The 12,662-nt window shown below is 33.9% G+C and overlaps 1 protein-coding gene across 1 annotated transcript in view; it reads right to left on the bottom strand.

Moving 5' to 3' along the window:
• The window catches only part of Wdr70 (WD repeat domain 70), a 299,382-nt gene that overhangs the window by 273,447 nt on the left and 13,273 nt on the right, over positions 1–12,662 (bottom strand). The window contains exon 5 of the mRNA XM_076857389.2: positions 8,265–8,463. Coding sequence (XP_076713504.2) covers positions 8,265–8,463 — 199 coding nt within the window. The remainder of the gene's footprint in view (positions 1–8,264; positions 8,464–12,662) is intronic.

Below are 12,662 nucleotides of genomic sequence, written 5' to 3'. Positions count from 1 at the left end.
GATGTTGTATCCACCGAAAACTAAAAATAAATAAATAAATAAAATAATTATTAAAAAAAAAAACAAAAACCCACCTTCTGGTTCATGTACAATAATAGGAATGGTTAAAAAATTATTTTTCACCTTTCTCTAACCCTTCCCACCTTAATTTTTGTTTACTTATCTCATTACAAAAAATAATAATAAAGCTTCAAAGGCTATTTTAAAGAATAATTTTATACAATGGTGTATAAGTAAAAAATGAGTGATATACATTAATATTTCCAATCCATGATTTAAGCAAACTAAGCCTAACTACTTATCAGTAAGTAAAGTAAAATGTATATGAATGAAATGTAATCTATTTCAGCAGTGCAGTTTATAACATACCTACTAACATGTACTCTGGTAATTTTCCTTCAAATTCTGGAGCTATCAAAAACTCATGTTGAATAGCCTCAAAAAAAATAAAATGCTTGGGAATCAATCTAACAAAAAACGGTGAATGACCTTTACAGTGAAAACCACATAACACTAAAGAAAGAAATTGAAGAAGACCTTAGAAGATGGAAGGATCTGCCATGCTCTTGGACAGGCAGAATTAACATTGTCAAAATGACCATTCTACCAAAAGCATTATGCAGATTTAATGAAATTCCTATTAAAATCCCAATGACATTCTTCATAGAATGAGAAAAAGTCATCATAAAATTCATTTGGAAAAATAAGAGGCCCAGAAAAGCCAAAGCAATCCTTAACAAGAAGACTGAAGGTGGAAGCATCACAATACCAAACCTTAAACTATACTACAGAGCCATAGTAATAAAAACAGCATGGTACTGGCACCAAAACAGACACATATACCAATGGTACAGAATTGAAGACACAGAGACAAACCCACATAAATACAGTTATCTCATACTAGACAAAGGCACCAAAAACATATTTTTGAGAAAAGATAGCCAATTCAACAAATGGTGCTGAGAAAACTAGAAATCTACATGTAGCAAAATGAAATTAAACCTGTCTCTTACCCTTTACAGAACTCAGCTCAAGTGGATCAAAGACTTAGGCACTAGGACACTAGAACATTAGACCCTGCGCCTAATAGAAGAAAAAATAGACCCAAATCTCCCTATGTTGGCTTAGGAACTGATTTCCTTAACAAGACTCCTAAAGCACAAGAAGTAACATCAAGAATCAATAAATGGGATGGATTCAAACTAAAAAGCTTTTTCTCAGCAAAGGAAACAATCAAGAATATGAAGAGAGAACCTACAGAATGGGAGAAAAATTTTACCACATGCACCTCAGATAGAGCACTAATTTCCAGGATATAGGAAGAACTAAAAAAGCTTAACACCAAAAAGACAAATAACCCAATCAATAAAGGGGCTAAGGGACTGAACAGCACTTCACAGAAAGAAATACAACTAACCAACAAATATATGAAAAAAAAAAGTTCAATATTTCTACAATCTGAGGAACGCAAATCAAAACTAGATTTCATCTCAGTCTAGTCAGAATGGCAATTATCAAGAATACAGGCAAGGGCTGGGGTTGTGGCTCAGTAGTAGAGTGCTTGCCTAGCATATGTGAGGCACTGGGTTCGATCCTTGGCACCACATAAAAGTAAAATAAAGGTATTGTGTCCACCTACAAGTAAAAAATGAATGTATAAAAAAAAGAATACAAGCAATAATAAATTTGGGCAAGGATGTGAGAGAAAAGGCACACTCATACACTGCTGGTGGTTGCACACTGGTGCAACCAATTTGACCCAACTATCCCACTCCTTGGTCTATACCCAAAGGACTTAAAAATCAGCATACTACAGTGACACAACCACATCAATGTTTATAGCAGCTCAATTCACAATAGCTAAACTATGGAACCAACCTAGATGCCCTTCAACAGATGAATGGATAAAGAAAATGTGGTACATATACACAATGAACTATTACTCAGCCCTTAAAGAAGAATGAAATTATGGCGTTTGCTGGTAAATGGATTGAGCTTAGATTATCAAGTTAAAAATCATTAAGCATTCTTACACTGTTTTTTAAAAAGTGAAATAAACCAATCCCAAGAACCAAAGACTGAATGTTTTCTCTGATATAAAGATGCTAATTCACAATAAGGAGGGGAAGGATGGATAGGGAAGACAAGAGGTACTTTAGATAAGCCACAGGGGAGGGAAGGGAGGGGAGGGAAGTGGGGTAGGAAGGACAGGAGAATTAATTGGACATTTTGACCTATGTGCATATAGATTACATGACTAATATAATCCTACATCATGTACAACCAGAAGAATGAGAAGTTATATATGTCAAAATGCATTCTATTGTCATGTATAACTAATGAGAACAAATTTTTTAAAAACTCATTGAGAAAGCAGAATAATAAGGAACTATTATTTATACAATTTAATCAATCACATTCTACCTAAGGGCAGCTCTCACAATTATTAAACTATTATGTAAATAAATTATAAAGTCAGGACAAGGCATATATAATGGTTCTTTAGGAAATAGATGTTCACCTTCATTTCTTCACTCATATTTGCTTGTTCTTCTATCCCTACTTTCATTTTCCATGTTAAAACTAAGGATCAACGTGTCATAAAGGAAAAAAACTAAAATGTCATAAAATGAACATTTCGATTATAAAACCCAAAAAATGTTTGATTTCATTTTACATATATTACTTCTATACATACTATATAGATGCTATAGGGGTTTTTAAAAATGACTATCTTTTATCTTCTAGTCTCTGTACTTGAGATCATGCCATATGATTGCAAAAGAGAGGCAGAAGAATTAAGACAAGGAAAAAATGACAATTTAACAAGGAAAACAATTTAAGTTTGCTAAAGAAGACAGAAACCAAGCCTGGGAAGCAGCACATGCAACTGACATCTGGAAAAGTTGCTTAGAGGAAATCACTTTTGAAATGTCCCTAAAGGCTGGTCAGAACTTCAATGAATTCTCATATTGAAAGCACTGAACGCACAAGGAAGGAAAAATGGAGGAATGGGAAACAAACATTGAAGTTTTGATCAGTGTCATCAAAATAAACAACTCCCTTTATCAGAGAGAATTAATGGGCAAACAGGATTGGTGAGGTCTGATACATTTATCAATCAGATCTTCTATGTATCACTCCATTCTGATGAAAGATAAGACATGTCATTGAAAAAATATTCTGAATTACTAATGAACCCAGTGCTAAGAAATTACTTATGTTCGGGGCTGGGGATGTGGCTCAAGCGGTAGCACGCTCGCCTGGCATGCATGCGGCCCAGGTTCGATCCTCAGCACCACATACAAAGATGTTGTGCCTGCCGAAAAACTAAAAAAATAAATATAAAAAAAAAAAAGAAATTACTTATGTTAGTTGTATAAATAATAAAGAAGAGTGGGTAAAACCTGCTATTAAAAATGATAACCATAAATTCAACTGAAGGCAAATAGCTTATTTTGTTTAGAGCTATAACTTGCTTACTTAACAAGGAACATTCCCTAAACAGTGAAACATTCAAAATGTACTTTCTATTAAGATCTTTTACTGAAAATTCTTTTGTAAAGTTAAGAAAAAAAGACAGTTTTTCTATCTTCCTTTACTTGATGGGCATTCCCCATGATTCTGTATATAAGTGAAAGTGACAGATATATAGTCAAGCTTGCCTAGATCTTTGCTGAAACAAGTTTCATAAATCTTTCCTTAACCCATTTTGTCCTATCATCCCAGATGTGAAATACCTATAGAAACTTAAACTGAGCATCAAATACACCACTTGTGAAAACTTTGAAATAATTACTGTTTTTAGAGGTCTACTTTTTGAGAAAAGCAATAGGTAAGTGATTAAAACATCTGAAAAATACATATATATTTGAAAAAGTACATATATATGAAAGGATATGTAACCTCTATATTATGATTCCTAATCTATTTTAATTCACCTTGGTTGGTTTTGTTGAAATGTTCACAGAAACTGAAATTGAAAAGCTGAACCTTAATAGGTTAATTAAATGAACCATAAAGACTACAATTCATTTCTGAAGAAAAACAGTAAAATAAGCAAACAAGAGAATCAGCCAGACACAAAATAATTAAAATAAAATCCATGCAAGTTAATACAGTAAACAAATCCTAAGAGTTTGAAAACTGTATCAGTATCCATAAATTTCATGTTCTGTTCCTTCAGAGAAAGGAGCTAATGTTCACAATGCATGTAGTAAAATAAAATAGGCAAATGAATAAATATATGTGTGTGTGTGTGTGTGTGTGTATGTGTGTGTATGTCATACAGTATCAAAGGACTATTCACAATGGCTAAAAAGACATAAAAACCAAAGTAAATAAATAATTTACTATTGCTATAATTGAAAGTACCAAACACTGAGTATAAATATACATTCAGTGCATAGTGGCTAGTTGCCCTCTATAATCCATCCTTTGGTATTGGAAGCATTAAATTTTAGCTGAATTTCTGACTTCCAAAATAAATATTATACTTCTTAAATGAAAGAAAAATGTAAATTCAAAACTATTAGCCTTCTTTACTTTATCCTTTCTGTCTTTCTACTAACAGAACTGTACAAATAATGGCAATCTCTTGAGCATCCATCTTGAAGCTCATAAATTGAGGATTTTCATGGGGGAAAAAAAAAAATAACACAGGCAACCTAAGTCTGGAATATTCTGAACCTGCAAATCAGTCTGGTTCATTTAATGATTAATTCACTGAGAAAGAAAAAACATTTTTATCTTGGTTAAACCACAGCTATTTTGAATTTTCGGTTACCGGCAGCTCAAGGCTCAACCTCACAGGCTACCAAATACAGGAGATAAAGTATCATTAACAGTCTGTCTATCTTATTTATTTTTTCAAAGAACCAACTTTTAGTTTTGTCAATTTTTTCAATTGTTTCTTTTGTTTCGATTTCATTAATTTCAGCTCTGATTTTAATTATTTCTTGCCTTCTACTTCTTTTGCTGTTGTTTTGCTCTTCATTTTCTAGGATTTTGAGATGAAGTGTGAGATCATTTATTTGTTGGTTTTTTCTTTTTTTTAAGGAATGAACTCCAGGCAATGAATTTTCCTCTTAGAACTGCTTTCATTGTGTCCCATAGATTCCAATATGTTGTGTCTGTGTTTTCATTTATCTCTAAGAATTTTTTAATTTCCTCCTTGATGTCTTCTATAACCCATTGATCATTCAGTAAACTATTGTTCATTCTCCAAGTGATGCATGATTTTTCCTTCCTTCTTTTATCATTGATTTCCAGTTTCATTCCATTATGATCAGATAAGATGCATGGTATTATCTCTACTCCTTTATAATGTCTAAGAGTTGTCCTGTGACATAATATATGATCTATTTTTGAGAAGGATCCATGTGCTGCTGAGAAAAAACTGTAACTGCTTGATGTTGGGTGGTATATTCTATATATATCAATTAAGTCTAGGTTATTAATTGTATTATTGAGTTCCATAGTTAAACAGCAACATGATAACTTAATAGCCAGATTTAGGCAAGGAAATAAACAGGTTGGGTTAATTAATTAATTTCTGTAGGATGAAAGAAAAAGAAAACTAAGAAATATTCACTGATTATTTAATGCTTCTAATTCAAATTCTTTTATGATTCACTGATTATTTAATGCTTCTTATTCAAATTCTTTTATTATTGGAAAGCTTTATATTCTTAATATTCAGACACATCTTTTCCTAACTTTCCTAATTTTTTGTTGTTGTTCTTGTTGTGAAACATTATCCCTTTCATTTTTAACCCTTAAAATATACAGTTAATTTATTATAACTTCTCTGATTAATTCATTTTAAGGTACAACCATATCAACTCCAATAATATTCTCATTTCTAATTAGTCCTGATCATTTCAGTTACCTTTAATTAGCAAAAATGCCTCTAATAAGCCAGGCATGGTGGCACATACCTGTAATCCCAACAGTCTGGGAGGCTGAGGTAGGAGGATCACAAGTTCAAACCCAGCCTCAGCAACTTAGCGAGACCCTGTCTCAAATTTTTAAAAAAGAGCTGGGGATGTGGCTCAGTGGTTAAATGTCCCTGGATTCAATCCCTGGTACCAAAAATTAAAATTAAAAGAAATTTTAGGGCTCAATGGTAGAGTGCTTGACTACCACGTGCGAGGCCCTGGGCTCAATCCTCAATACCACATAAAAATAAATAAATAAATAAAGGTATTGTGTTCAACTACAACCAAAAAATAAATACAAAAATTTAAATGTCTGGGCTGGGGATGTGGCTCAAGCGGTAGCACGCTCGTCTGGCATGCACAGGGCACTGGGTTCGATCTGCAACACCACGTAAAAATAAAATAAAGATATTGTGTCCACCTAAAACTAAAAAAATAAATAAATATTTTTTAAAAACTTAAATATCTATAATATTAGTAATGTGACAGCTGTCATCTCTATTTAATTCCTAATTTTAAAGATAATATATCTATTGCTCCTTAATTATTATAAACCTGACTGCTATAAGGAAGCATAAATAACTTATTTAACATAGTATGAAACTTCCCTTTTAGTTTCATTTTTAAATGCTTTTATTATAAACTGTTTTTTTCAATTCCCTGTTTTGCTGTTAAAATAGATGACCTTAATAATAGTAGCAAAAAATTAATTGAGCACTTTAAATATCAGACACCATACTAAAGATTCTGTATATATACATTCACTCATTCAATAGGTCCACACAATTTGAGTTGATAGTCTTATTTTATAAAAGACAGACAGACAGACACGGAGAGGCTAAGTAATTTGCCCAAAATTACTGTTCTGAGGTAAAAGAGCCCCATTTGGATACAGAACCTACTCTCTTAATCACTACTCTATGTTGCCTCCCTGTATCTATATTTTACTACTGTTTATTCCCTAAATGAGTATTATAGTAGCCCAGTCAAGAGTAAAACCTGGGGCACAGTAATGCACAAATGCATTCTACTATCATGTATAACTAATTAAAACAAACTAAATTTTTTTTAAATTGCAATTAATAGAATTTATTATTAAAACAAGATTTTTAATGAAATTATCAACTTTTCCTAATTTTATAAAGGCTCACACACATGTGTGTATACACACACACACACATTGTTTTATGTGATAAAGATTACAAAATTTAAATTTAAAGCTTTATTTGGGGGCTGGGGATGTGGCTCAAGTGGTAACGCGCTGGCCTGGCATGCGCAAGGCACTGGGTTGGATCCTCAGCACCACGTAAAAATAAATAAAGATATGTGTCCACCTAAAACAAAAAAAAAAAAAATTAAAAAAAAAAAAAAGCTTTATTTGGTCAACTGTGAACATAGATTGACAAATTTGGTATAGTGAGTGCATGAACATGAATACTATGAATACTCAAATACCAATTTTGACAAAATTCCTAACAGATTGACAAAAGCTATTTCTTTTCTTATCATTACTATTCATTTCATTTCTTAATTACTACTAAAAATCATTTGTCACAGAGAAAGGAGATATTTGAAAAATCATCTACTCCAAGTGTCAAATATGTACTTTTATCAAGTTTCCTTTCACTATTTTGGAGATTATGTATTCTATTTCCACTCTTTGGGGAATTATTCTTAAAACTGTAACTTATACATTGAACTTAAACTAGTATAAAGTTAACTAATAGCTCTACTCTCCTCCAAAATAATTCAAGGATGTCAAAATGAATGAATTCTAATCCCATTCTCCCATCTTCCACTTCATTGTTGATGATAATTTTAGATTCAATTTATTTTTAAATCTCCCTCATGCTTTCTTCATCATTTATACTGAATGTATAGATTTAATAAAATGTAATATTAATTTCTTTTTAACACATTATCTCCACTTATTAGTTTTTAGCTGTATTTCCTTCTAGCATTTTTCAGATTCGTTTTGTTTTGTTTTCTGTTCCTTTATTCTTACTCATGATTAACAGTTTAGCAGGAAATTCATTTCTACACTATTTTAAAGATGGTGCTTCCTGCAGGGCGCAGTGGCATTTGCCTGTAATCCCAGAGGCTCGGGAGGCTGACAGAAGGATGGTGAGTTCAAAGCCAGCCTCAGCAACATCAAGGTGCTAAGCAACTCAGTGAGACCCTGTCTCTAAATAAAATACAAAATACGGCTGAGGATGCTGGCTCAGAAGTCGAGTGGCCCTGAGTTTAATCCCTGGTACCAAAAAAAAAAATAAAAAAATAAAGATGCCACTCCCATGAATTCTTAAATTACACCTGAATACTTACTTCTTCTTCTCCTTCATCTTCTCCTTCGTCGTCATCATCATCATCTCCTTCTTCATAAAGTGGTGGGGGTAAAGGCCCAAGGATATTTTCCTCCATAAGATTAACTGGTTCTCCTACCATTTTAGGAGGTAAAGGAGGACCAATTAACTCATCAGAAGAAGAATCAGAAGTGTCTTCACTTTCACTGCTACTGGTATCCCTAAAAATGAAGAAAAAAAGAAATGATTTGCCTCTGCTACTATAAAAACTCTACCTCTAAATATACCATATTGTTCAGAAAATCCTGCCTTTTTAAATTTTTTTAAAGAATATTTTTAATTGTTGAAGGACATAATACCTTTATTTTATTTTTTATTTTTTATGTGGTGCTGAGGATCAAACCCAGGGCCTCACACATGTTAAGTGAGCTGGTGGAGGCGATCCCCCACTCACTGTCTTGACAGGGTCACAGTGAGAAAAAGTGTTGGCAAAGCCGCTCTCCCACTGTCTTGACAGGGTCACAGTGAGGATGAATGCTGGCAAAGCCACGCTGGTTGGTGGGTAACCGAAACCATGAGACCCTTTTTTATGTAATTGGGACTTTGCATTTTCATGCTTATGTTTCTCACAGGAGGCATGAGTATGTTAAATGCCAAACAAATTAAATTTCAGATGGCTAGAACAGAACAGGTAGTTCAAGCCTTGGAGGCCGTTCTACCCACCCCTCAGCATATCAAGGACAAAGTAAAAGGCTATTCTTCTATCTCAGTACATTGTGGACAAACCTAATAATGGACAACAACCATCCTCTAAAAAACAAATTCTTTGAGAACTAGTGCACCTTGACTGAGAAACAAACTCTTTGAGAACTAGTGTACCTTGACTGAGAAACAAAGAAAGTCTTCGAGAAAGCAGCTCAACCAGTTTTATGAGAATAAATTTAGGAATCAATTAAAATAGGTTTATAAGACACAGTTTTAAAATAATGTTAGAAATATTATTTTATTTAGATTCTTAAGTTTAGATTTTCTTAAGTCTTTAGTTGTATAAGTTTCTGATATGTTTTAAGGATGATTCATAAACTTTAAGATATTTTAAATATAAGATTTAAAGGGACTTTTTTAGATGGGAATTTTAAATTAGAAATAAAGTACAAGTGTACTTTAGGTTAATGATTGGCTAGGAGACTTAGAGTCTGGTTACGTAGTTTGGCATCAGTTAATAAGAAAATAACATATCTTGGAAAAAATAGTAAATCTTGGGAAAATCTGAAGGATGTAAATTGGTGACATGTTTTATTGATGATTTTGTACTTTGATGATTGTATAGCTGGGGGTCATATCCTGGAAAAATGTAGATCGGTGTGCTCTCAATCATGGTTAAGAAAATGTCATGTCTTGACAGTTTTAAATTATATAATCAATGACGTATTGTGAATCTATAATGATGAGAAAAATTATAATAAAAAGGGGACCCAGAGAAAGCTGCTTTAGCTCTCTCTCTGGAGATTGCTCAAACGGAACGACTCCTGTCTCATCATTTCGCCGACGCCACTCCTCCTTCAGGACTCCCTGGACCCCGCTGGGGCTGGACCCCGGCAGTGAGCATTCTACCACTGAGTCACAACCCCAGCCCCCTGCCTCTTCTTTTAACACTTGAGTTTTTCAATTGGTAATTCAAACATTAAATATAGAAATGTTACAATTTGGATCTAGAATGTCACCCAAAGGCTTACGTTGAAGAACTGAGGGTCCCCAATGCAGTAACGTTCAGAGAGGGAGCTTTGGGGAAGTAAATGGATCATGAGGGCTCTGATCTCATCAATAGGTGAATTCACTTATGGACTGATAGATGAATGGGCTATCAGAAGGTGGGACCCAGTTGGAGGAAGTAGTTCACAGGGGCATGCCTTTGAAGAGTACATCTTGTCCCTGGCCCCTTCCCCACTCTCTTTGCTTTCTGGCCATATGAGTTGAGCAATTTGCTCTGCCATTTCCCTCCCCCATGATTTTCTGTCTCATCATAGGCTCAGAAACAGTGGAGCTAGCTGACCATGAACTAAATCCATGAGGGCCAAAATAAATCTTTCCTGCATTTAAGTTGTTTATGTCAGGTATTCTGTCACTGTAATGAAAATCTAAATAGCACAAACTCAAATATTATTTTTATCTTAAGAAAGTAAAAAATAAATTCCTAATTATCTTACCCAAACATAAGTCAAAGATAACAAGTCACAGCAATTATACATTAGAGGTTCATTAAATCATTGTTACTCATAAAGAGAACGAAGAAAACCTACAAAATATTAGAACCATAAGAGTGAAAAACTTTGAGATAACCAATGACTCTATTAACTATATCTGGATTGAATCACTGCCACAGGAGCAAATAAAGCCATTCCTGTAAGAGAGTTAATATAACTCCTAAAATGTTCCAATACAAATCCTAAACAACAAATTATTTCTGAGTAGTAATCCAAGTTTGCCAAACTGCCAACATTTTAAGTTAAAACTAGCAATCTTGGATTCTAAAATACATCTTCACTCAGGCATATACAGATTCCCATTTATTCATTTTTCCCCAGTACTGAGAATTGAACCCAGAGCTTCACATGCCAGGCAAGCCCTTCCCACTTCTGTTATTTTTGTGAGGCAGGGTTTCACTAAATTGCCCAAGCTGGTCTCAAATTTGCAATCCACCTGCCTCAGGTAGCTGAAATTACAGATATGCACCACCTCGTTCATCCAGCCATTTTTTTTTTAAGAGAGAGAGAGAGAGAATTTTTTTAATATTTATTTTTTAGTTTTCGGCGGACACAACATCTTTGTTTGTATGTGGTGCTGAGGATCGAACCCGGGCCGCACACATGCCAGGCAAGCGTGCTACCACTTGAGCCACATCCCCAACCCCAGCCATTTTCTTTTAATCTAAAATATTTTGAGACACTTATGACCACATTTAAGGTCTCTAATCAAACATCTCTAGGCATTTTGAGAGCCACCAATATCCACCATACCTCCATCCTATCTCCAGAGAGATGAGAATTCAGTACCACTTATATTATCAATTAATCTTTTTTAATCTTTCAAATGTTTTGAAAGATTAAAAGCATCAGAACCTTCTAATAAAGTATCTCAGGTATGTTAGCTCCATGAAAGAAGAAATTTATGTTTTGCTCACTGCTCTTTCTTGCATCTAAGAAATGCTTGACATATAGAAGGTCACTCAACAATTATTGATGAGAAAGATGGGATTTTTCTTTTTATTTTCATCTAGATTCAACACAGGAGGGAATACATTCTCAAAAACACATTATCCTACACAAAGAGCTAGAAAACCTCCTTAAAGATTTGAGCTGGCCAGCTCACCATATCCAGCCCCATAGGCTTTCTTTCTTAATTGAACAGTTTAAGCTTGATTCACCATGAGGGTCTTTGCACTGCAGTTCTCTTTTCCAGGTCACTCTTTCCATAGTTTGTTATATGGCTTCTTTGCCACCATTCAGACTTTCTCAACTGTCACCACCTCAAACAGGCATCAGAGCACAACTTCTCTAAATTTTCACACATCCCCAAGGCACTATTACCTTAATTACCTTACATTTCTAATCTTCATTACATGTGCTAAATTATCTTATTTGATTGGTTATTTAGTTGTTTATAGTCTGTTGTCCACTCCCTAAAATACCTCACCCCAATATGAGCTCCATTAGAACAGAGTTCTTACCTGAATCACTGCTATATCCCCAGTGCCTAAAACAGTGTCTACTCCACAGACGATGATTAATGAATTAACTACTGAATGATTCAACAAATATATATTAAGTTATTTACTCTCATCAAATTATCTTCCTTGTGATTAAAGGACAACTTCCAGCTATATGCATTTAGAAGCCACAGAACTTCTTAATGCAAATTTATTCAAAGCCTCTAGATCTCTAAACTAAAATGTTGATCCTTAGTACCCGTGCTAAGTTAACTAATTCAAAAATAAGCATTAAACTGAGAACTAAAGTTATCTATGCTGATTTCATGGCTAATTATCCAGCCTTAATACTCACATAAAATCTGGATAAAATGCATTAGGTTCTATGTAGCTTCTAACTCCATTTCTGGTGTTTTGCTTTTAATGTACCCAAACAAAACAAAGTCCATGAAATTGTTTCCAAAAATGTCTTTGATAGAAAACAGAATATATTCCATATTTAAAAATATGCCTTGATTTAATGTGATACCAAAACATTGAGCATGAGAAATAGCATATATTGGATGAGAAAATAGAGAAGCATCAAATCATCTTTCGCAGAAGACTCTTTTTCTTTTTTTTTTTTCTTTTGGCGGGCGGGGTGGGTACCGAGGATTGAACTCAGGGGCACTCAACCACTGAGCCACATCCCCAGCCCCATTTTTAGAGACAGGG

The sequence above is a fragment of the Callospermophilus lateralis genome, chromosome 5, assembly GCF_048772815.1.
Source record: "Callospermophilus lateralis isolate mCalLat2 chromosome 5, mCalLat2.hap1, whole genome shotgun sequence".
NCBI lineage: Eukaryota > Metazoa > Chordata > Mammalia > Rodentia > Sciuridae > Callospermophilus > Callospermophilus lateralis.
Note: the sequence above shows the minus strand (reverse complement) of the source record. Positions and strands in the feature narration are given on the sequence as shown.